This window comes from Puma concolor, chromosome C1 (assembly GCF_028749965.1).
Source record: "Puma concolor isolate L17-30 chromosome C1, mPumCon1.1.hap2, whole genome shotgun sequence".
In the NCBI taxonomy this organism is placed as follows: Eukaryota; Metazoa; Chordata; class Mammalia; order Carnivora; family Felidae; genus Puma; species Puma concolor.
Genome location: NC_141674.1, coordinates 150,555,186 through 150,578,143, shown reverse-complemented (window position 1 = coordinate 150,578,143; position 22,958 = coordinate 150,555,186). Strand labels below are relative to the sequence as shown.

At 37.2% G+C, this 22,958-nt stretch overlaps 1 protein-coding gene across 3 annotated transcripts in view; it reads left to right on the top strand.

Moving 5' to 3' along the window:
- PLA2R1 (phospholipase A2 receptor 1) overlaps window positions 1-22,958 on the top strand; it is a 125,493-nt gene that overhangs the window by 72,822 nt on the left and 29,713 nt on the right. For all 3 annotated transcript variants that reach the window (XM_086718712.1, XM_025912266.2, XM_086718713.1), the window contains 6 exons: window positions 9,665-9,867; window positions 11,581-11,726; window positions 15,024-15,108; window positions 17,525-17,657; window positions 18,246-18,281; window positions 18,759-18,916. In XM_086718712.1, the coding sequence (XP_086574838.1) occupies window positions 9,665-9,867; window positions 11,581-11,726; window positions 15,024-15,108; window positions 17,525-17,657; window positions 18,246-18,281; window positions 18,759-18,916 (761 nt within the window). The remainder of the gene's footprint in view (window positions 1-9,664; window positions 9,868-11,580; window positions 11,727-15,023; window positions 15,109-17,524; window positions 17,658-18,245; window positions 18,282-18,758; window positions 18,917-22,958) is intronic.

Below are 22,958 nucleotides of genomic sequence, written 5' to 3'. Positions count from 1 at the left end.
ACTACAGATGCCAGGGACATTAAAAGGATAATAAAAGAATATTATGAACAACTCTATATCCACACATTTGATGACCTAGATGAAATAGACCAATTCCTTTAAAGATATAATCAGCCAAAACACACACAAGAAGAAATAGACTATCTGAATAGGCCTACAGCTATTAATAAAGAAATTGAAACAAAATTCATAACTTTTCCAAACAGAAAGCACCAGGTCCACATTGGTTCACTGGTGAATTCTACCACACATATAAAGAAGAAAGTATGCCAGTTCTCTACAATTTCTTCCAGAAGACAGAAGCAGAGGGAATACTTCCTGTCTCATTCTGAGGCCAGCATTACCCTCATACCAAAATCAAAGATGTTGCAAGAAAACTAACGACCAATGGCTCTCACAAACAAAATAGCAAAATCTTCAGTAAAATAATAAATTGAATCCAACAATGTAAAAAAGAATTATACACCACAACCAAATGGGACTTATCCCAGTTATACAAGGCTGGTTCAACATTCGAAAATCAATTAGTGTAATCCATCACATCACCAGGCTGTAAAACAAAAGTCACATTATCATATCAATGGATGCAGAAAAATATTTGACAAAATCCTATACCTATTTATTTTAAAAACTGTTAGCAAACTAGGAATAGAGGGGAACTTCTTCAACTTTATATATTTAATTTTTTTAACATTTATTTATTTTTTGAGACAGAGACAGAGCATGAGTAGAGGGGGGAAGCAGATTGAGAGGGGAGACACAGAATCCAAAGCAGACTCCAGGCTCTGAGCTGTCAGCATAGAGCCCGATGCAGAGCTTGAACTCACAAACTGTGAGATCATGACCTGAGCCGAAGTCAGATGCTCCCTGACTGTGCCACTCAGGTGCCCATCTTTAGAAAGAACATCTACAAAACCTACAGATATCATAATTAATGGTGAGAAACTAAAAGCTTTCCCACTAAAATCAGAAACAAGGCAAGGATGTTCCCTGTCAACAGTTCTTTTAAACATTGTACTAGAAGGCCTAGCCAATGTAGTAGGATAAAATAAAATAAAATAAAATAAAATAAAATAAAATAAAATAAAATAAATACAGATTGGGAAGAAAGAACTAAAATTTTGTTCACAGATGATAAGATTGTCTATGTAGAAAATCAGAAAAAAATCAATAAAAAATCGCTTGAACTAATAAGTGATTATGGCAAGATTGCAATATGAAAGATTAATGAACAAAAGTCAATTGCTTTCCTGTATAACAGCAATGAACCAATGGAGTTTAAACTAAAAAACATATTATCATCTACATTATCACCCCCAAAATGAAAAACTCATATATAAATCTAGTGGAATATATATAAAATCTATATGAAGAAAACTATACACTTTAATGAAAGAAATCAAAGAACAAGTAAATAAATGGAGAGATATTCCAAGTTCATGGATAGAAAAACTCGGTATCATCAATATATCAGTTTTTCACAAACTTCCCTATAGATTCAACACCATCCCAATCAAAATCCCAGGAAGTTATTTTGTGGATATTGAAAAAACTGATTCTGAAGTTTATATGGAAAGGCAACAGACCAAGAATAGCCAATTCAATATAGATGTAGAAGAACAAAGTCAGAGAACTGACACTACATGACTTTAAGACTTACTATAAAGCTAGAGTAATCAAGACAGTGTGGTATGGGGGGGGGGGGGGGGAAGACAAGTCAGTTGAACATAAGAGAGCCCAGAAATTGACTGACATAAAACATAGAGCTAAATGTGAGTCCCAAAGCTGTAACACCCTAAAGGATAACATAATAGAAAACCAGATGACCTTGGGCAAAACAATGACTTTTTAGATATAACACCAAAGGCACAGTCCATGAAAGAAACAGTTGATTTGCTGGACTTCATTAAAACTAAAGACTTCTGCTCTGAGAAAGCCAATGCCAAGAGAATGAGAAGACAAGCCACACACTAAGACCAAATATTTGCAAAAACCACATCTGACAAAGGACTGTAATCCAAAATATACAAAGAATCCTTGAAACCCAACAATAAGAAAATGAAGGACAAGAATTAAAAATGGACAAAAGATCTTAAATAAAGTTATATAGATGGCAAGCAAGCATATGAAAATATGTTCAACATCATATGTCATTAGGAAATTATAGATTGCAACAAGATACCACAGCACACCTATGAGAATGACCAAAATCCAAACCACGGGTGAGGATATAAAACAATGGGGACACTCATACATTGCTGGTGGGAAAACAAAATAGCATCCCACTTTCAAAGACAGTTTGATAGTTTCGTACAAAACTAAACATACTCTCACCATATAACCCAACAATCACACTCCTTGGTGTTTACCCAAATAAACTGAAAACTGATATTCACACAAAAATCTACACATGGATTTTTATCGAAGTTTTATTCATACTTGCCAAAACTTAAAATTAATCAAGATGTCCTTTAGCAGGTGAATGGATAAACAAAATATGGGACATCTAGACAATGGAATATTATTCACTGCTAAAAAGAAATGAGCTATCAAGCCATTCAAAGACATGGAAGAAATTTAAATACATATTACTAAGTGGAAAAGGCCAGTTGAAAAGTCTACAAACTACGTGATTCAAACCATAGGACACTCTGGAAAAGGGAAAACTATGACACAGTAAAAAGATTACTAGTAAAAAGTGGTTTTCAGGGGTCAGGGGGAAGGGAGGGGTTGATAGACCGAGCACAGAGGATTTGGGGGACAGTGAAATTATTCTATATATACACAGTGGTGTATATATGTGATTATACACTTGTCCAAACCATAGAATGTACAACACCAAGAATGAAACCTAATGTAAATCATGGATTTGGGGTGGTAATGATGTGTCACTGTAGGCTTTAACAAATGTACCATTGTGGTATGAGATGTTAATAGTGGGGAAGGTTTTACCTATTTGAGGCAGGAGGTATAAAGGAAGTCAGTACTTTCCACTGTTTTGCTATGAATTCAAAATGCTCTAATATACATAGTTTATTATTCTTAAAAAAAACCTATACTTTAAAAAGATGACTGCAAGGTGAAGTTAAGACAAATCAGATTTTTTGTGTGTAAGCATCGGTTTAGGAAATGTGTATAGAAACTGGTGACTTGCATGGCTCTAAACGAGAAACATCATAATTCACTCAGTAAACAACCTTCTTATTCTACAAATCTGTGAATATTATTAAAATGCAGACAATAGTGAAGTTCCATGTCACACTATTACTGAAAAAAAAAAAAAAAAACCTCAGGCTTCATTTCTAATATACCTCGGAATTTTGTTAGGAATGTCTATACCTGTCAAAATAAATTAATACATTTTGAATAGACAAAATCTTGGTTCTTAATGTTACCTTCCTTGGGGCATATCTGGATGTCTAAAATCTGGAACTGAAGCAGAGCTCCTTGTCATTCATAAGTTTCTACTATAATTTATTTGAGTGGCACTACTCTTTTCCTCTTCTCCCTGAAGCAAAAATAATATCATGATGCTCAGTTTGGCTGCTCATGCTGACTGACATTGAGTAAATTGTCTCTGAATAAGATGAAAATGTAAATCTTTTTTTGAAGAAAATAGCAATATAAAAGCCTCTGTGTTTCCTTTTTTCTTTTAAATTGCAGTTTGCAGAAATGCCATCCTAAATCACATTTTTTCCCTGCCTGTCACAAAAGTATCCATTAACTTCGTCCTCATGTCAGAATCTTAATCCAGCCCAGACTGACTATATAAATTGACCACTGAATAGGAAGCCTGCAGTTTTTTTATAAACTTAGCCAAGACTCTGTCTTTATGTCATATCATCAAAATATTCAATCTGTGGGGGAATCACAGTTCTGCCACTTTTTCAACATTGTATTATGTTCACCAGATAGTGTAATGACCCACCATATACCCATCACCCAGTGTCATCAATTACCAACTCACAATCTATCTTGTTTCATCTATATACTCACCCACTCTCCCCAACACTTCTAATATTTTGTCATAGCAAATCCCAAACATCATATTGTTTCATCCACAAATATTTCAATATCATCTCTAAAAGATAAAGACTTCTTTTTAAAAAATGTGAATATAAGACAATTATTACAGCTAAAAGTAATTAACTATAATTTCATAATATCATAAGTCTTCAGTTAATGCTCACATTTCTAAATGATTCATAATATTATACAACAGATTTTACAGTTTGTCTGAATCAGGATCCAAAAAGGTTTATACATTTGCAGTTGGTTGATAGATCCCCTAAAGTCTATTTTAATCTCTACATTTCCTTCTTCTTTGCCCCCTCCTATTTTTAAAAAATTTTATTTGTTGATGCAAGTGGGTTGTTTGTCCTGCAGAGTTTCCTACAGTTTGGACTTTTTGATTGAATCCCCGTATGTTGTTTAATGCGTTACTCTATCCTCTTTATTTTCCATAAAATTGACATTTTTATTTTTAAGAAGGTAGAATCAAAGGCATTATATAATTCAGATTTTCTTTTCTTTTGGAAAACCATTTCATAAGTAGTTGTGTGTTCTATCTTAAGGCACATAATGTTCACTTTTCTCACTTTTTGCAATGTTAGAAGCCGCTAATTATCAATGCCTAGATCCATTGATTCCTTAGGGGTTACTTCATAGCTTCGTATCTGGGATATCTTTATAAAGAGATAGTTTCCTGCTATTTTACTAAAACAACAACAGCAAAGAGACTGTGGCACTTGGTATTTTTTTTTTCAACGTTTATTTATTTTTGGGACAGAGAGAGACAGAGCATGAACGGGGGAGGGGCAGAGAGAGAGGGAGACACAGAATCGGAAACAGGCTCCAGGCTCTGAGCCATCAGCCCAGAGCCCGACGCGGGGCTCGAACTCACAGACCGCGAGATCGTGACCTGGCTGAAGTCGGACGCTTAACCGACTGCGCCACCCAGGCGCCCCATCACTTGGTATTTTAAGAGAAGTAACTATTCAGGTAAAACAGGAAAACCAGTTTTGATACATACTAACTAGTACCAGTAATTAAAGGGAAAAAATGGGGACTTTCTTATTTAGGGACACTAAATGGGATAACTCCAGAACATTTACCCCAGTTGTCCCAAGTCAATAGAAATCTTCTGCCAGTGACAGAGAAAATGGGATGCCAGTAGAGTAAATCAGATCTCTTTTTCTTGAAAGTGCCCTCCACATAGCAAAGAAAAGTCTGTCCAGCAGGTAGATAGGCTGATCCATTTTAACGCTTCCCCGAGTTCTGAAATGAGGACAAACATATTCTCATTTCTGGGCACTCTTTGGGTATTTTCATATTTTTTTTTGTAATGATGTAAGTAACTGTCATACAAGGTAAAAGTGGGATCAGAGATCTTTACGGAAATGCTGTGATCACACACAGAAAAGAAACATGACTATAGAAAAGGAGGAACATAATTGAGGGGAAGATTCAATCATTGATTCAACAGCTATGTATTGAATGCCTGCCTATTCTGTACCTTGGCATTGTCTCATAGTAGACTTAGTTAAATCTGTTTTCAAATTCTGCATCAAACCCCTCACTGTGTGGCCTTAGGCAAGTTACCAAACCTCTGTGCCCCAATTTTTCCATTAGCAAACTGTAAATACTGATATGATATCCATCTCAGAGTTTTTGAAGTTAAATAAAGACCATATAAAATACCTAACAGCATTACACGGAAGCTACCCCCATTGCATCACTTTTCTGCATGAAGATGGAGAAAAGGACAGAGAAGAAAGGTGGGTAGATCATATGATCATATGATTTTTTTTCTTTTAGTCTATTGATATGGTGGATTACATTAATTGGTTTTCAAATGTGGAATTATGTTTGCACACCTGGAATAAATCTCACTTGGTCATAGTAAAAAAAAAAAAAATGATTGGAAAGGATTATTGCAAGGAATGGGAAAATAACTAAACAGACTAAAGAAAAATAATTGTCCAGAGGCTCTGAAGGCCCAGCTACAGTTACCCCCTACCCTGAGGCCACAAATAGATTTTGTTTGTCTGCTTTCAGATATTTGACCAGAGAGGTGAAAAATGGAGGCTTTCTCACCTCAGTTCAATTTATATGGTTAGATAGCTTTGTCAAATGGAAGGGGCTAGAGCAGTGAGTTGGAATTTCTTAATTGACCCAAAGTTATCCTATTCGTGTTTTTTTTTAATGTTTATTTATTTTTGAGAGAGAGAGAGAGAGAGAGAGAGAGAGTAAGTGTGCGAGCAGGGGAGGGGCAGAGAGATGAGGGACAGAGGATTTGAAGCAGGCTCTGTGCTGACAGCAGAGAGCCCAATGCAGGGCTCTAACTCACAAAACCGTGAGATGTGACCTGAGCCAGAGTCAGATGCTTAACCGCCTAAGCCACTCATTCATGTTCCATGGACAGAGTGAAGGGGGATAGACGGAGGGTAAGGCAGATAAGGAGAATCAGTTTAAATGTGAGATTCACCACTGAGAAACAGAATGATAACTTTTCTCCAATGGGAGATGAATTATTGAATTTGAGAACAATATCTCTGGGAGAAAAACCCCCTCCACTCCCACCCATACCCTACCTTTATTATTTGGCTTTTGTAAGCATGCCTACAATATAGGATTATAAATTCGGTTTATATCTCCCTTATCCCAGTCTCCCTTTATTACACTGCTTTACTGCTTCTTTGGGGCTGAGACTCCAAAATTCGGGTCAAATGTTCCATTAAGTTAACCACTTTAGAATCCCAGTAACATTCCCACAGCACTTTCACCTTCATAGTAGTTCACAAACATCTCCTTCTCTACTAATGAAGATGAGTTGGGTATCTATAGTATCTAAAACCAAAGCTATTTAATCATTGTCTGATGTGAAAAAGTAAGACAAAATGCAAGACCAACAACAAAAAAAGTATATTACATTTTAAATTTGCTGAATCGAGCTTTTTAAAAATTCCTTGAACGTGCAGGCAGAACTCATGCCACAAAATCCCAGCTTTTGTAATAAACAGTCAAAAAAGAATAGAAGCAACATCTTAGGGCTGGTTTTAGCCCTTCCTATCTTTCAGGGTGCTTTTAAATACATTATTCCATTTGATCTTCATGAAAACCACTGAGGAAAAAAAGGAATTCTTATCCCCACATTTCAGACAAGGGTTTTTTTGTGTGTGTGATTAATTAACCTGTTTGAATTTTGAGTTACTAAATATTTGTGCTGAGACTAGAAGCCCATACTTTGGACAGGTTCCAAGTCAAGGATGCTAGGGAAGGATGATGGAATTGAGAGGGAATGCATGTACCCAGCTCTCTCAACTAGAGCAACTCCATTAGCATATTATGTTTGAGGCTTTCATGTGGATTTCCATAGCTCAATTTCATTACAATCTCATCACAGGGGAGTATGCAACATCCCCTCTTTTGTTCAGGACCCAGCTAGATTGTGAGATGCATTCCAAAGTTACATTGAACAGGACTGCAAAGCTCCATTCATGACAGATTGCAGTTGCATGCTATAATCTTTTCTCCTTGTGTGGCCCCCAATCATTTTTCATTCATCTTTAACACTACCTAGGTGTTCTGGCCAATGGAGTCGACTAACGGCTTTTGTATAGACCAACTCTCTTTTGACTTTCTTTGCTTCTATACAGGTCATACTAGTCATGTTTTCTTGTTTACTACTGGACATTTTCACCTTTGTGGGTCTCTCTGACATATCAGCGCGCACACACACACACACACACACACACACACACACACACACACACGACTGTAGGCTTCTTGTGGATGGCCATGATGCCTGGTGTCTAACACAGTGTGTACACTCAGGATTGCTGAAGACACAAACACTGGTTCTGTAGCCCCCTTATTCTTTCTCCTTTTCCACAAATTCTTCCATTCCTTTAGGAGAGGATCCTTGTATGTCCTCCTCTGTCTTCTTTCTTCTCTCTTCCCCTCTTCTTCAACCCTCTCTTTAGTCTTGCTGTGAGTGTAAAATAACCACCCATGGCTGACAAGGATAAGTCCAGTTACCATGTGTTTAAAAAAAAATTGAAGCCATTCTTTGTGATGGAAATTAAGTAAAACACATATATAGTCCCAAGTAACTACATTTTAAAAAGTGCCTTTAGGTCCAGAGTCATCAGAGTCCTCAAATGCTCCATCTCTAATTGCTTGCTTTTTTTTCACAAGCATCCCTTGAAAACTCTTTTTCTCCTTTTCAGCCCTCAAAACACAGCTAAAATGTCAGTTGCTGCAAATCCTTTACTGATATCCCGAGGCATACTCCATCACCCCTTCTGAAATCTTCCACAGAAATCTTACTATAGTACTTCACACATTATGTTCAACGAATTAATGTGTCTATGCCTCACACTAAAATAAGGGCTGGGGGTTGTTTGCTTTATTTTGTTTTGTCCTCCTTTGTCTAGTAGCTAATATACAGACTAGCCTGGTATGTAGATATAGATGCACAATTTTGTTGTGGTTGAATTTGATTTAGATAGATGAATGATCACTTTGGCTTCAAGAAAAAAGGTTCATTCTTACTCAATTTTTATTCTATTTTTCAAATGGGATTGTTTTCTATTATTCACCAAAAATTGAGGGGTATTTTTTTTTTTTAGCTATCCTATGAGTTGTATAGAGTTAACAACAAACTTGGCACCTTAACTCAACAAAGAAATTGTTTCTATGGAAAAACATGGTTAATTTTCCAAAATGTTCAAACATACACAAAAGAATAGAGCTTCATCCAGAACTAGATGGTCTTCCCCTTTTCCTTAATGTCTGCCTTTATTCCTGCCCCCAGTTTTACTCCATACGTAATTTAGCTCATTCTCTCCACTCTCCCATGGTTGGCAGTTTGGTTTTCTGTGGTGCATCTTGCAGTCTGCCTTGAATCCATCATTTATGTATTTTCCTGGTCAAATCTATTTCTCAGAGGGTAAGCACTATGCATTTTTCATTGTTGATTTTTCACAATGGGGTATGAGAGCATGATGTACAGAGTAAGTGCTCAGTAAATGGTGGGCTAAATTTTTCTCTGCTCAGTTAAAAAAAAAGTGCAATAATTGGAAATAGAGGAATGTTGGCATTTGATTGAAATATTGGGGATTTGATTGGCTATGGGGGATATTTCAGTCCCAGGTTAAACAGTGCCTAGTTTTCTATCATTTATCATCTGAGCTCAAAATGTCCAAATTTCAGTCTTCACAGGCTCTCTACCCTCACTTTTTCATCTTCTATTCTTTCCTCCAAAGATGAAGAGAAGATAGTCCTGTTAGTAAAGCATTCTTTCTCATCTTTATTGTTCTTATGTGGTCTCTTCATTATGAGATGTCAGTTATGCAACACTCCAAAGACCAGTATTCCAAGAACAAAATGTTCTAGTCATTCTGGTATTAAAAAGTGCTGTTTTCAGGGTGCCTGGGTGACTCAGTCTGTTAAATGTCTGACTCTTGATTTTGGCTCAGGTCATGATCTCACAGTTGATGAGACTGAGCCCCACATTGGGCTCTGCGCTGACAGCGTGGAACCTGCTTGGGATCTCTCTCTCTATCCCTCCCCAACTCACGTTCATTCTCTCTCTCTCTCTCTCTCTCTCTGTCTCTCAAAATAAATAAACATTTTTTTAAGTGTTGTTTTCTGCTTTTAGGCTACAGTGGTGGCTGTGTTGTCATGCGAGGAAGGAATCCACCTGGTCGCTGGGAAGTGAAGGACTGCAGACAATTTAAGGCAATGTCCCTGTGTAAGCAACCAGTGGGAAATCAGGAGAAAACGGAGCAGGAAGAGAGATGGCCCTTTCACCCCTGCTACTTGGACTGGGAATCAGAGCCTGGCTTGGCGAGCTGCTTCAAGGTGATGCCAAGGGTATCTAGACATTCTGAATGGAACAAACATTATTTCAGTTTTGTCCATGTATCTCCAATTCCTTTATTCCAGAGCAGTGCCTGGCACACAGCAGGTACTTAATATTTGTTGGCTGCCTCTATCTTTTCAATTATATTCCAAAATTTTAAGTTGAAAGACTGACATATCCCTGGTGATACTGAAGGCCTCTTCACGAAGATTGTTATCCAGGCCCCAGTCAATGTTATTTTTGTTGCAATGTACTCCTCACTGGGTATTGAAATGATACAATTCCATATCGTTTGTAAGAAAAAGAATAAAGTATTTATTATGGAATACTATCATTTTGCTGCTAAGAATAGCTTTTGCAGCTTGCCAGACATCTGAGGATCAAACAAATTAATACATATACTTGATATGTGTGTGTACCTGTGTGTATGAAAAAAGTGTGTGAAGAAATGTCTTTTTGCAAATCAGCTTTAGATCCTAGATATAAATCACTACCTAACAATCCTCTTATCATGAAATATCTGTGAATGCACTCAATTTAATGTACGCATGCACAATCCTACACTGAATTCATTGGGTAACAGTGACCTCACAAAGCAGTAAGTTAAACTTTACAAATGAGCAAACTGAGGCAGCAGGATGAAGTGATTTGCCCAAGATCCCAATTATTTGTTGACAGAATTGGAATAAATTCCTGGTCTTGGGAATCCCAGTTCAGTGCTTTTTCTACCATATATTGCCCTGACGTGACAACAAATGTAAAGGTGTGTTTGATGGGCATGGTGGTAGGATTGATGAATTTTAAGTGATTCAAGAAAAGGTTCCCAGAGGAGCTGAGTTTTGACATATAATTTAAAAGATGGAAAGGCTGTGCTGTGGCCCAGAGGACTGGGAAAAGCATTCATTCTGGTCTCAGCAAATCAGAGCTTGGCGAAGCCTGGCCGCAGGGTGCCTGCCTGGCATCAGAAACTCGGGAGCAGTGTCAGGCAATTAAAAACAAGGAGGGCACAGAGGCCCAGGATTTGGAGTTCTGTGTTTTTGGGCCCTTACCCTTGATCTTAAATAAAGGCAGGACCAGACTCTCCATTTGACTGACTTCTTCCTGCTATTGCAAGGACAGCTGAGAAACAGCAGAGAATTTAGGCACAGCTAAAACCCAAAGAACTTAGTAATATACCTGCCCTAGGTCCCAGGTCTCATTTCTCATTTCTTGCTGTGGGTCAGCCAGATTCATGATCCTTCAGCCAATTCTAATTTGTCAGAAGGCAATCTGGTGGGATGGAAATTCATGGGCTCCTGCAGGAAGGAGTGCTGGATGTAATCCTAGTCCTGCCTATTTGTAGCTCTGTGACTGGAAATTTGTAATCTCTCTTAGTCTGACTCTCATTGTCTCTTGACAAACATTTATTAAGGGACAAGTATATGCCAGTTACAGGAAATTTAGAAGAAAAAAAAAAGGAACTCAAGGAGTTCCTTTATAAAACAGCTGATTCCTTCTATCATTCTCATGAATTTGTTGTGAGAATAAAATGAGATAACAGTTTTACGATGAGTAGACACATTCTAGTTCAATAAATGTTATTTTCCCCTACTGGGTCAAGCTTTTAATATAGATTAATGACAATTATATTACTGTTATTTTCTTGTCGAGAATTAAACAACCTCACCTTATCCATGATAGTGTCAACTTTTCTTTGCTTCTTATTAAACCAGGTATTTCATAGTGAAAAAGTCCTGATGAAAAGAACATGGAGAGAAGCAGAAGCATTTTGTGAAGAATTTGGAGCTCATCTTGCAAGCTTTGCCCATATTGAGGAAGAGAATTTTGTGAATGAGCTTTTGCATTCAAAATTCAATAGGTAAATACTTGTTCATTTTGAAAAATGCAATCAAATATTCTGTCTCCCAGTTATAAGTTCTCAGGGAAGAGTATCCCAAATATTTGTTTAAAATCTCAAGTATTTAAGCCTAAAAGCAACTAGCCATTAGTTGTGAAAGAAAAATACGTACATATACAGTTTTATATTTATATTGCACCCAGTTCTCATTACATAAAACAAAGAACAAAGTGATGATTGTTTTGATATTTGAAATTTTTTCTGTGTACTTCAAATCAGAATTTTAGAGCTTCTCTGCCAAACTCAGTAATTATCTAGCCCCGTGATTTTCAAACTGTTGCCTGGGAATCCCAAGAGTCCTGGAACTCAGGACTAGGAAGGGAACAAGGGACAGAAGTCCCGCTTCTGTGCTCACTGACCTACGAGAGCAGCTCCCACCAGCTCCTCTTCTATTTATTTTGTTATAATAGAGTCCATGTACGATTTTGCTTGGAAAAAAAAGAAAGCCCTATTGATTGATTCCCAATTTTACATTTGAGGAACCAGGCATTCACTTGTTGGCATCTACCTCGCAAGTTTACAGAATCTTGAACTGCATGGAGTTAGAAAATCAATTTAGTTTAAACTTGAAGAAACGTAAAAGGCTTGTACTATTTTCTACCCAATACAAAAATTCGCTCTGCGGTATTCCTGTGGTCATCTTCTGTCTGCACAATTCCTTTCAGAGTGCTTCTTATTTGGGAGAATGCCCGTTCCATTACTGGAGGGTGATTTCAAAGATCAACTTTCTAGTAAGCCAGAGCAATACAGATCAAGTCTACTCTATTTTTGGTTATTTGAGGACAGCCATTATGTTCTCTTTTAGTGAGCCTTCTTATCCATTGGCCTCTTTCTGTAAAATGTTCTTGTCAACTAGCATACATGTTTGGAATATCTTCTATGGAAGGGGTACTTTTATATGCATAGTTGGCTGGAGCATGCAATAGATAGGATGGACAAAATCTCACCCCTGAGAATGTTGTAGTCTAAGGGGGCCTGACTCCATGGCTCCACACATTTATTTAGTAAAAACAAATGTAACACCAAGTACTATGCTCTAAGCTCTGGAAATCTGGAGTCTCAATGAAACACTTGCTTGAATCACAGAGAAAAATCCAGAACAACTTTTTGAGGAAAATCCTGGTCTTCCCATAAGTTTCCTTTAGGATATTCCACAAAACGATTAATATGTAATATCTATCAAATTATTCATCTCCAACATCAACAGTAATGACCTTAATGGTAGGAGTCGTTGACAACATCTCCCAATGTGAGTTTCACAGAGCACTGTTGGGGGGGGAAAAGTCAAATATGTTTGCAAAACAAGGCACAAACTTGGAAATTTGCCATATGCCTTAGCATTGTAAAGGCTTCTAGAAGGAAGCACTTTCTTTGACCACAAATCTCCCTCTTTTTTTTTTTTTTTTTTTTTTTTTTTTTTGAGAATACTTATCAACATTCCATGGAACTGCTAGTGTCTATGGGAAATGCTGACCTAAAAATCATGCTTCCCAAATCTGGCTGATTATCACACTCACTTGGGACACCTTATAATACAGAGCCCTCTGGTCTCACACCAGAGCTGCTGAGTCAGATTCTCTCAGACTGAAGAAAAGTTCAAGAAGCTTCCTGATTAATTGGATTTAATTGGATTGTTAGTCTGATATGAGGCCACAGATCCAAGGGATATGGGATTATCTCCATCCTTCTAAGTTGTAACTTTGCTTCATGACTTTAGCCCCTTGCAAAACATCCTTTCATACTTGAGTATAGTGAGGTTTGCTATGTGAAACAAACGTGCAAACTGCTTCCAAATTTGCTGTGAGATCAAATATCATTATGTCATTTCTATTTCTATAAGTTCTCACACTTGAAATTACTTTAATATTAAGCATCTATCAAATTATTAATCTTTAGCACTTAATCATAAAAGCTATATAATATTACTTTGTGCCCAGACTGCCAGGGAGTTCAACAAAATTTCATGTTTGCTTAGAGCAAATAAACCAAATCTCATAGTTAGCATATATTCTCCTCCTTATGGCACTGATTTTCTATTTCTATTTTATTATTTATTATATTATTAAAAATCATACAATTTTAGGAAATGGATGAAGAGAAAATTAATGCCAGTTCATTACCTAAGAGCCAGGACATATCAGGAAAAACGTTGAACTCTGTGAGTAAAGGAACAAAAAGTTCTCAAGGCAGGAGAGTGATATGAATTCCCAGCCTAGACCATTGATGTTAAGGTACCTGGCTTAACCTCAAGGCAGCATCCTCTGCCTCCATAACCTTATAAATTGTAAATTGTAAACTGTAATCATGGCAGTTGCCAGCCAGGCCCCAGTGACCTCTCGGATTTCTAAGTCACATTTTACTTTCATTTGTATTGTTCAGGCACAGTAGCTCTCATATTTGAGAAGTGGATGCTTCAGAATAGTCTTTCTTCTCTGTACTAATGAAAATAAAGCATCTGTCATGATTTCTGAATCTTTTAAATCTTTAATTCTCCAAATTATTCTCAGAAAATTGTCTTAGTGAGATGGGTTATTGTACAGTTAGAATTTATTGGTTGATTTATTGAGTACTCTGTGGTTTGATGTATTTTTCCTCCACCTAATAGGAGGGAAGATGGTTCTCTGTGGGGTTTCTCACCACATCTAACCCAGTGGTGACTGCTGAAGTTAATCTACTGTGCCTCAGACTGATTTGCTATGAAATTATTTATGCTGGGATCTGAAAAAAACAAAAAAAACAAAATCTACTGTGTACCTTCTATTAAAGGGGGTGGTGGTAATTAACCTTCAGAGAATATGTGAACATTTGACCAAAAAAAAAAAAAAAAGCAACAAATCAAAGCATAGTAAAGTAATAAATACATAGGAAATAGTAAAAAGTCCTCTAGGGAAAAGATGCTCCAAAATTTCTTACCAACTTGCTTTCATGTGTTCTTATCTTGATTGAAAGGTGTTGCCACTCCTAATGAACATGAGAAAGCAATGTTCTCAATATAGGTTGACTTTTCCCCCAACCGCACGTCACCAGTGAGCGCAATAAGCCAAGAGAAACGGGAAGCCAGGCTAATCTTCTCTACATTCATTTCATAGCTCAGGTTTTGCATAAAGGAAATGTTCAGTAAATGTTTGACTTGATCCATCCTGCCAGTAGTATCAGCTGTTTCCTACACACATAATTACTTTAAAATATTTCTTGAACCTTTTACATAATGTTATGAATTCAATAGGAAGAGCCAAGTTTTTGTTTTTCTATTCACAGGACAGAAGAAAGGCAGTTCTGGATTGGATTTAATAAAAGAAACCCACTGAATGCTGGCTCCTGGGAGTGGTCTGATGGGACTCCTGTAAGTTTTTCCAAACTGAAGAAAAGGAAATGAATTCAAAACAGGTGGCCCTGGAACACCTTGGTAAACCAGCCAACAGAAACTGGAAATAATGACTATATTTCCTGTGACTCAGACCCAGATCGAAAACTGCACCAGATCTCAGTACCATTAGAGTAATTTCTGCAAAGTCCTGGGAAACCTTTACTAGCCACATTGATCTGAGGCCAACTGTAGGATCTTATCCTGGAAAGGGATCAAAGATCTCTGAAATGTCCCCAGACTATCTCCCATGTGAAGTCTCAAGAAAGAAGCAACCATTGTTTAAAATAATATGAGGCTTTCTTTACCCCACCCTCCCTCTCTGGCTTAGTACCTAATTATATGAATGTGGGACCCAAGTCCAGATTACAATGGAAAAAAACCATTTCAGTTTATCTCTAAAAGGACAGAAATGCCACACTTAGAAATACCATCTCCTCAACCAGAGCAAGTTATTCAGAAAGAAAAAATAATACTTTGCTTTTCATTCAGCCTCATGCTTGTAAAATCCTCTGTGAAGGAAAGAAAGAAGAAACTCCTCCCTATTACATTTTTTTTCAGGCGCAATGAGGAAGTCTCACATTTCCCTCAAGATGATAGGGAAAAAATGGAAGCAGTATCCCAGATTGAAATGGGATTCATCTGAGGCCCATGCAAAATCAAGTTATTCAGTTTCACCTGTGAAATGGGGCTCCTAGCAAGAGTCGGCAGTGAGCATTTAATGCAGCTGCTATTTACTGAACCTGAATTATGTTCCAAACACTGGGTTGAATGTGCCGCAGCATGATCTCATTTCCCCTTATGATGATTCAGTGCAGTGGTTATTAGAATGCTTAAATAGTTTGCCTAAAATAATGCTTCAGAGAGCCAGGATTTGTACACACGTTGTCTGCCTCCAAAGCTATGATGTTATAATGTCTCCCAGTTGGCCAAACTTTGACGTAGTAAAGATCAATAGAGAAATAAGATCTCTAGCCCCACTAGAGAAAATCTGTGGCAAGGAAAGGATCTGTGGAAAACTCTATGTGGGAAACAAAAATAATAAGGCCATGCTAGTTAAACATATATATATATATATGTATATATATATATATACATATATATATATATATAACGTATTTTCACCTCAGTGCTGCTTCTCTGAGAAGGATATCGGGACCAGAGAGTAGGAAGAGATCTTAGAAATCACGCAGCCCCACCCATCTATTTTGCTGTCAAAGAAACTGAGGCCCAGAGAGTGGAAGGAACTTAGCAGAGTCCGCCTGCTACATAAATGGCAGCCACCATATGGCACACTTGGGTGATTAATGTCAATGTGGCACTTGAAAAATTAAATGTGTCGTGTAGAGGTTGAGAATGCTTCCTTTTGTTTTAGTAAAGCAGTCTTATTAGTAATAGCGAGGAACAATTTGGTTCAGAATAAATGAGATAAAGCCATGAAGCAGTGCACTGAGTTCCTCCCCACCACTCCCTACTAGACAAAACAAATATTCAAATGCACACCATTGCCTGAATCTGAGCTTACATACATGTAAGCTAGATGAGTTATTGTGTGATTGTGTACATGTTTGAAGGGAGTATTACGTTTCAAACATCCTCTTTTTCCCAAATTTTTGCTCCAGTTTTACTTGTGGTCCATCCATTCTTCTGTCAGGTAGCCATTAAATCATTGAGAAGAATGAATCTTTACTTCATATCCCTATACACGATCATTCATGAAAAGTGTGGATCGTTTCCCAATTAAAGCCAGTGATGAATTAAAATTTAGTGACTGAAGACGAAAAGCTTAGCATACATGCAAAAGAATCTACATCACAGAAGGGACTCAAATCTGACAGATCAGAGCCTTTCAGAAGTTCACCCAGGGTCCCAGGACAAGCCTATTGCAGCCAGTGAGACAACAGTACAACCTCAGAAGGGAGCATGCACCTGATTTGTTCTCTCTGGAGAAAGGAATAGCATGCTTCTTTTTAGGAAAAAAGCATCCTTAAGGAAAAATGCTAATTTGGTTAGCTTGTTCTTTGCAAATGTGGGACAATCTTTAAATGCAATCTTTTTTTTTTTTAATTTTTTTTAACGTTTATTTATTTTTGAGACAGAGACAGACAGAGCATGAACGGGGAAGGGTCAGAGAGAGGGAGACACAGAATCTGAAACAGGCTCCAGGCTCTGAGCTGTCAGCACAGAGCCGACGCGGGGCTCGAACTCACGGACCACAAGATCATGACCTGAGCCGAAGTTGGCCGCTTAACCGACTGAGCCACCCAGGCGCCCCTAAATGCAATTTTATCCAGACATTTCTTAAGCTTCCTCCAGAAGCCTATTGTGATTTATTTACAGAGAAACTTTTTGTGGGGGATCATCATTAAGAAATAATGAACTTGATCTGCTGCAGGTTGTCTCTTCATTTTTAGACAATACTTATTTTGGAGAAGATGCAAGAAATTGTGCTATTTATAAAACAAATAAAACATTGCTGCCCTTGCACTGTGGTTCCAAACGTGAATGGATATGCAAGATTCCAAGAGGTAAAAATAGTAATAAGATATTTACTATGTGTTTGCTTTCTAATAATCCATGGCACTTTTCCAAGTGAAGAGTTACAGAAATCTAAAATGTAAGCATCCTGGTCTACAGTACCAACAACCCTCGTGATGAACCAAATTGCACGAGTTGAGCAAAGGATGCATCGTAGGGGAATGAGAAAAGGTGACACCATGGCAGTACGCTAATTTAGTTAATGGGAAACAAAGATAACCAACTGTATTGTGGAATATGATATTTTTCAAGTACAGTCTGGAAGAAATGTCACTGTGACATGACAAGCAAACCAAATCACTTGTCAAATGAGTAAGAGAAAACACCCGCCACAGTGTGTGCCACACAGTAGGCCCTTGACAAGTGCTCACATCCTTTCTTCTTTAATCAGAGGCCTCTCTTGAGCCTCCTTTTCAGGTTTGAGAACTAACCATATTTCAGACAGCACAAAAGTACCTGGTTTTTAAATGCTCTTTTAAAGAGCAAAGTCCAAGATGTTGTGTTTAGAGCTGAAGTACTTCAGAGTTGGCGCACTTGTTAAGAAATGTCCCTCAAGGTGGCTTGTTTTCACTTTGCAGATGTGAGACCCAAGATTCCACCCTGGTACCAGTACGGTAAGAGCTATCCTGGCGGTTCTTCAATTTCTAACTACCTGCTATCATATACAATTACTGTATTATTACAGTCCTCCAATCGAGCCTCTCTTTTCTTATTTCAATCCAGAACTAATTTGCTCAAAGTAACTAATAATCAAATTAATAAAAGTCATTAAATATGATTAAAGATTAGTATTATAGCTTAACACTCTTTTCATGACATGTGACTTTAAAATATGCATTTATCCCAGACCTTGGAATACAAATGTAGTTTTCTTAGCTATACCAAGGAAATTAAGCAAATTATATGCTGAGTTATGTGTATGTAAAAATATTTACGTATATGTAAACGCACACATTGTTTTTAATGCTAAGCAACTGAATTACAAATTTGGGGTCGATCATAACATATCCTATTAAGTCTGTATTATATCAGTCAATAGTTTTTGCATGATTTGCATTGGTTTTTGTTTTTTTGGTCTTGTTGTTTTTCAGATGCACCCTGGCTCTTTTATCAGGATGCAGAGTATCTTTTTCATACCTATGCTGCAGAATGGTCCTCCTTTGAGTTTGTCTGTGGCTGGCTACGTGGTGATCTTCTCACAATTCATTCTGCACATGAGCAAGAATTTATCCTCAGGAAAATAAGAGCGGTATTTCAGTATAATTAACCATGAGAGATTCAGAGCTTAGCCCCTTCTTCAGTCTTTGGGAGGATTTTTTTTTATTTCAGACATTTATTTAAGTTTCATTAAAAGCCACAGGTTTTTTAAGAATTGTTTTTCTTTTTCGTATAGGGATTAAGAGAAAATAATGGAAACACAGGCTTACTATGTTGGTCATCATATCACTTTTCTTGATTCTTAGTAGCATCAGTATGAGTAAGTAGGGCTTTATTGTTTTAGTGAGGGTCATTCAGTCATTCTGGACATATTTATTCGGAGTCTACTCTTTGAAGGACTTGGGCTCTATCAGTGATTAAAACAGACCAAAATTCCTGCCCTTGTGAAGCTTATAATCTAGTCTGAGAAGAAAGACCATAATCAATATAAGCACATAGCATTAGAAAATAGTTTAGGAAAAGACAAATAGATAAATGGAATGGGAGAAAATAAAGCACAAATGAGAGACATGGTATACTGGGGAGAGGGTGGGGAGAGCACATGGCTGATTTAAAGTTCTGAATTTTACTTACAAGAGTACAATATTTATAAGACTCTAAAGACTCAATATTCAGAAAACGATAGGGAGTGGTTTTCCATTTCAATGTAAAACAGACTTAGACAATCTTTGAGGAGCTAGGCTAATTGGAAAGGCATCCAAAACCTGTTAAATAATGAAACAGACTGCCAGGAATAGTATATGTTTTCCTTGTGTTTCTTCACCAAGCATTTATTAAGGTAAGTGTTTATTAAGTATTTTTTAAGTATTACTTATTAAGTATTTATTAAGGTAAGTGTTGGGGATTGTGATATTTGTCAAAGACATAATGTCAAGAACACAAAAATGAGACTCTGTTTTTAAAAAAAACTTGGGGCACCTGGGTGGCTCAGTCGGTTAAGCGGCCGACTTCGGCTCAGGTCGTGATCTCGCGGTCTGTGAGTTCGAGCCCCGCGTCGGGCTCTGTGCTGACAGCTCAGAGCCTGGAGCATGTTTCAGATTCTGTGTCTCCCTCTCTCTCACCCTCCCCTGTTCATGCTCTGTCTCTCCCTGTCTCAAAAATAAATAAAACGTTAAAAAAATAAATAAATAAATAAATAAATAAATAAATAAATAAAACTGGAAGTAATAATAAGTGAAAAGGGAGCAATATGTAGAAATTACCAAGGGGACATTAAGGGGAGAAACCTCACTCCCAGTTTTCCTTAGGAAATCTTTGAAAGTAAGGAAAAGACTTTTTTTCTTTTCCATAATTTAACATTATTTCATGATCACCAGGAATCCTTTGTTGAGTTATCATCTTTTCATATGTTTGTAAGTTGATTGTTAAAATGAAGCTCTATATTTAAAGCATCCTTGGGTTGTAAGAGAAATGTCTTCCCTTACAGCTCATGGAGCTTTTCCATTTCTATAATCCTGTTTGATGCACAGGAGCCTGTGAGGTGTACGTAGGTCAAGACCACTACTGATTTGTGATGGAAAAAGCTGAACAACAGGGATATTCGATGACAACCTCACAGTCCCACAGACTCAGTGATAGACCAATCGCTAGAACATGATGTTCCCCACTATTTTGTGCACTATTTTTACCACCTTTCCTCTCCCACAAATGGAACACTCAAGCCAAAACCATAATGTTAAGTATTAACATGATGTCATAAAATATGTTTGTTTCTTTAACAAGACAGCGGATTCCTGGTGGCAATAACAAGACATCAGGTCAATGTCTGAAAATCAATCCATCCTCTGACATGACAAAGTGTATGTCTCAAAGGGAACTGATATTTGGCCAGTACTTACTGTAACAGTGTCAGGCACTGTGCTAAGTATTAATGTTTAATGGCATTTAATCTTTCCAAGGACTATCTATGGGAAGTCTATTATTAGTACATTTTACAGATGAGGAAGCTGAAACTCCAAAGAGGTGAAGTAACTTGGTTACTTGCACAGCAGCTGAGTGGTGGAATCTGAAAGTGAACCCAGGCCATCTGACTTACGGTGTCATTTTAAAACCCTCTGCTTGCAGCAGAGCAGCGCCATGGGAGGGATATAAGCGCACAATGTCTTCATTATATTAAAATGCTAGTTCTAAAATCCGTCTCCAAAAGATGGTGCCAGCCCTGTCCCAGACATGAGCAATGAAAGACTTCTTTGATCTTTCCAATGAGCTTAGCTCTCCTGGAAACATCTGCAGGTCTTCTATCTTCACCTTTCCCTTAATTCAACCTCCCAATTATTAGTGTTTGGGAAGCCAGTGGGGATGGCAGAGTTAATACCTCCCATAGAAGGGAATAATAAAACCCATTGGTTTAGCTGTTTGAGAAGTCATACCTAGCTCTATGATACTAGTTGAGGACTAAATCTAGTGTGATCTCAAACCACACAAACCTTATGGTATCTTATATGGCAAAACTGTTACCCAGCCTGAGACCATGTTGTTATAAATTGCCCTGTCAGTATCATGGGTGAGCGACTGACTGATCTAACACCACAAAAGAAAACTACTGGATGGTATAAAATGTGCAGATTGAAAAAGGGGCAAGAGAGGTAAGGGGAAAGGGTATCAATTTAAAAAGAAGAAAACTATAGGCTTCCAAAACAGTTATTATTGCATAATATTGTGGCTGTGTTAGGCACTTTTTGGTGGTGGTGAGAGTAGTGGTATTTATGGTGACCATTTACAGTTCATGAGTGAGAAACTCCATATCTACAAAGGTCCTACTAGAAGGAGTCAGTTCAGAAGCTACTTTATTCCAGGATGGTGAACTAAACATGTCGAGGTCATACCACTCACTTTTGTGGCACACTCATCCTATTAGTGCAGGAAGAATCACAATACTAATTAAATATTTTTAATATTCCATATGTGTTGTATAGTTTCCCTAAAAGAGTAGTAACTTAGAAATGTGAAGAACAAAAATAACAATTGGAAAGTAAAAGAACTATTGAAAAAGAAAGCTGGATACAGTTTTTAAAATCTGAAGAATTTTTTTTTACAGTGTTTCTATCTTGGAAATGTGGTTAGTCAGTATTTTCTCTTTGAATAACGGAATACCACAGGCATGATGAGAGTGAATTTTTGAGTACTTCTTTTTTGAACCATCTTGTTGGGTTAGATTAATGCCAAAAAAAAGCCATAGCACTGTGGGAATTGTTTAACATGAACTACTAGCCAAATAGTCCACTCAGCTAACATTTTATGCTGTGTTGTGCAATATTTGCATGTCAAAATTGAAATTTACTCTTATTTTTATAAGTTCATGTCTAAATACTTCTAACAAAAATATATCAAGTCTATTAGTCATCCACCAAAATATGATGTTTTAAAAACCTTAAAATAACTTGGTTTTGGTGTTTTTGATGGAAACATTTGAAGAGATGACAGGCTATTCTTGTATTATATTGTAGATTAATTACTTTGTAGATTATATTAGCTGGTGCTGTATTTTTTTATAAGTATTCTTCCCATATGATGCTATCTATAATGGCTGTCACAAAACATAGTTGATGTTATGAAATCTGTGGTCATATCACATTTCTTTATAGGAAAGAATGTTAATAAGTCTTCTATTGTTGTGAATTTATACCTAAGCTAAAATTTAAAACATCTATTTTTCACCATGCATTTTTCACCCTAGCTTCTAGCTTGTCCTTCTTGCTTGCAGCTCTATTCCGTATCCCAACAGGTTGTGGTGTGCCATATAGAGGATTACCATGCTGTAATTGAAGTGGTAATAAATATGTCACTTAAGATGCAGTAGGTATAATTTCTCTTTAGAGGTCCCTAATTGGGGCAGTGAACAATCAGCCTGTGATTTCCACTATTGTTGCATGTGAGACCTCTTTAGATTGAATGAAATTGTTGTGGTTCTCCCACTGAGTTCACAGCCAGTCTCCATGGACCCATTCCAAAGCTTGACAAAAGGAATCTAAATTCAGCATGTAAGAACATGTCCATGAAACAACACCTCAGGGACCCCAAATTATAGTTGCTCCATCTTACATTACTCTCAAATTGCTGATATAGCAGACAGC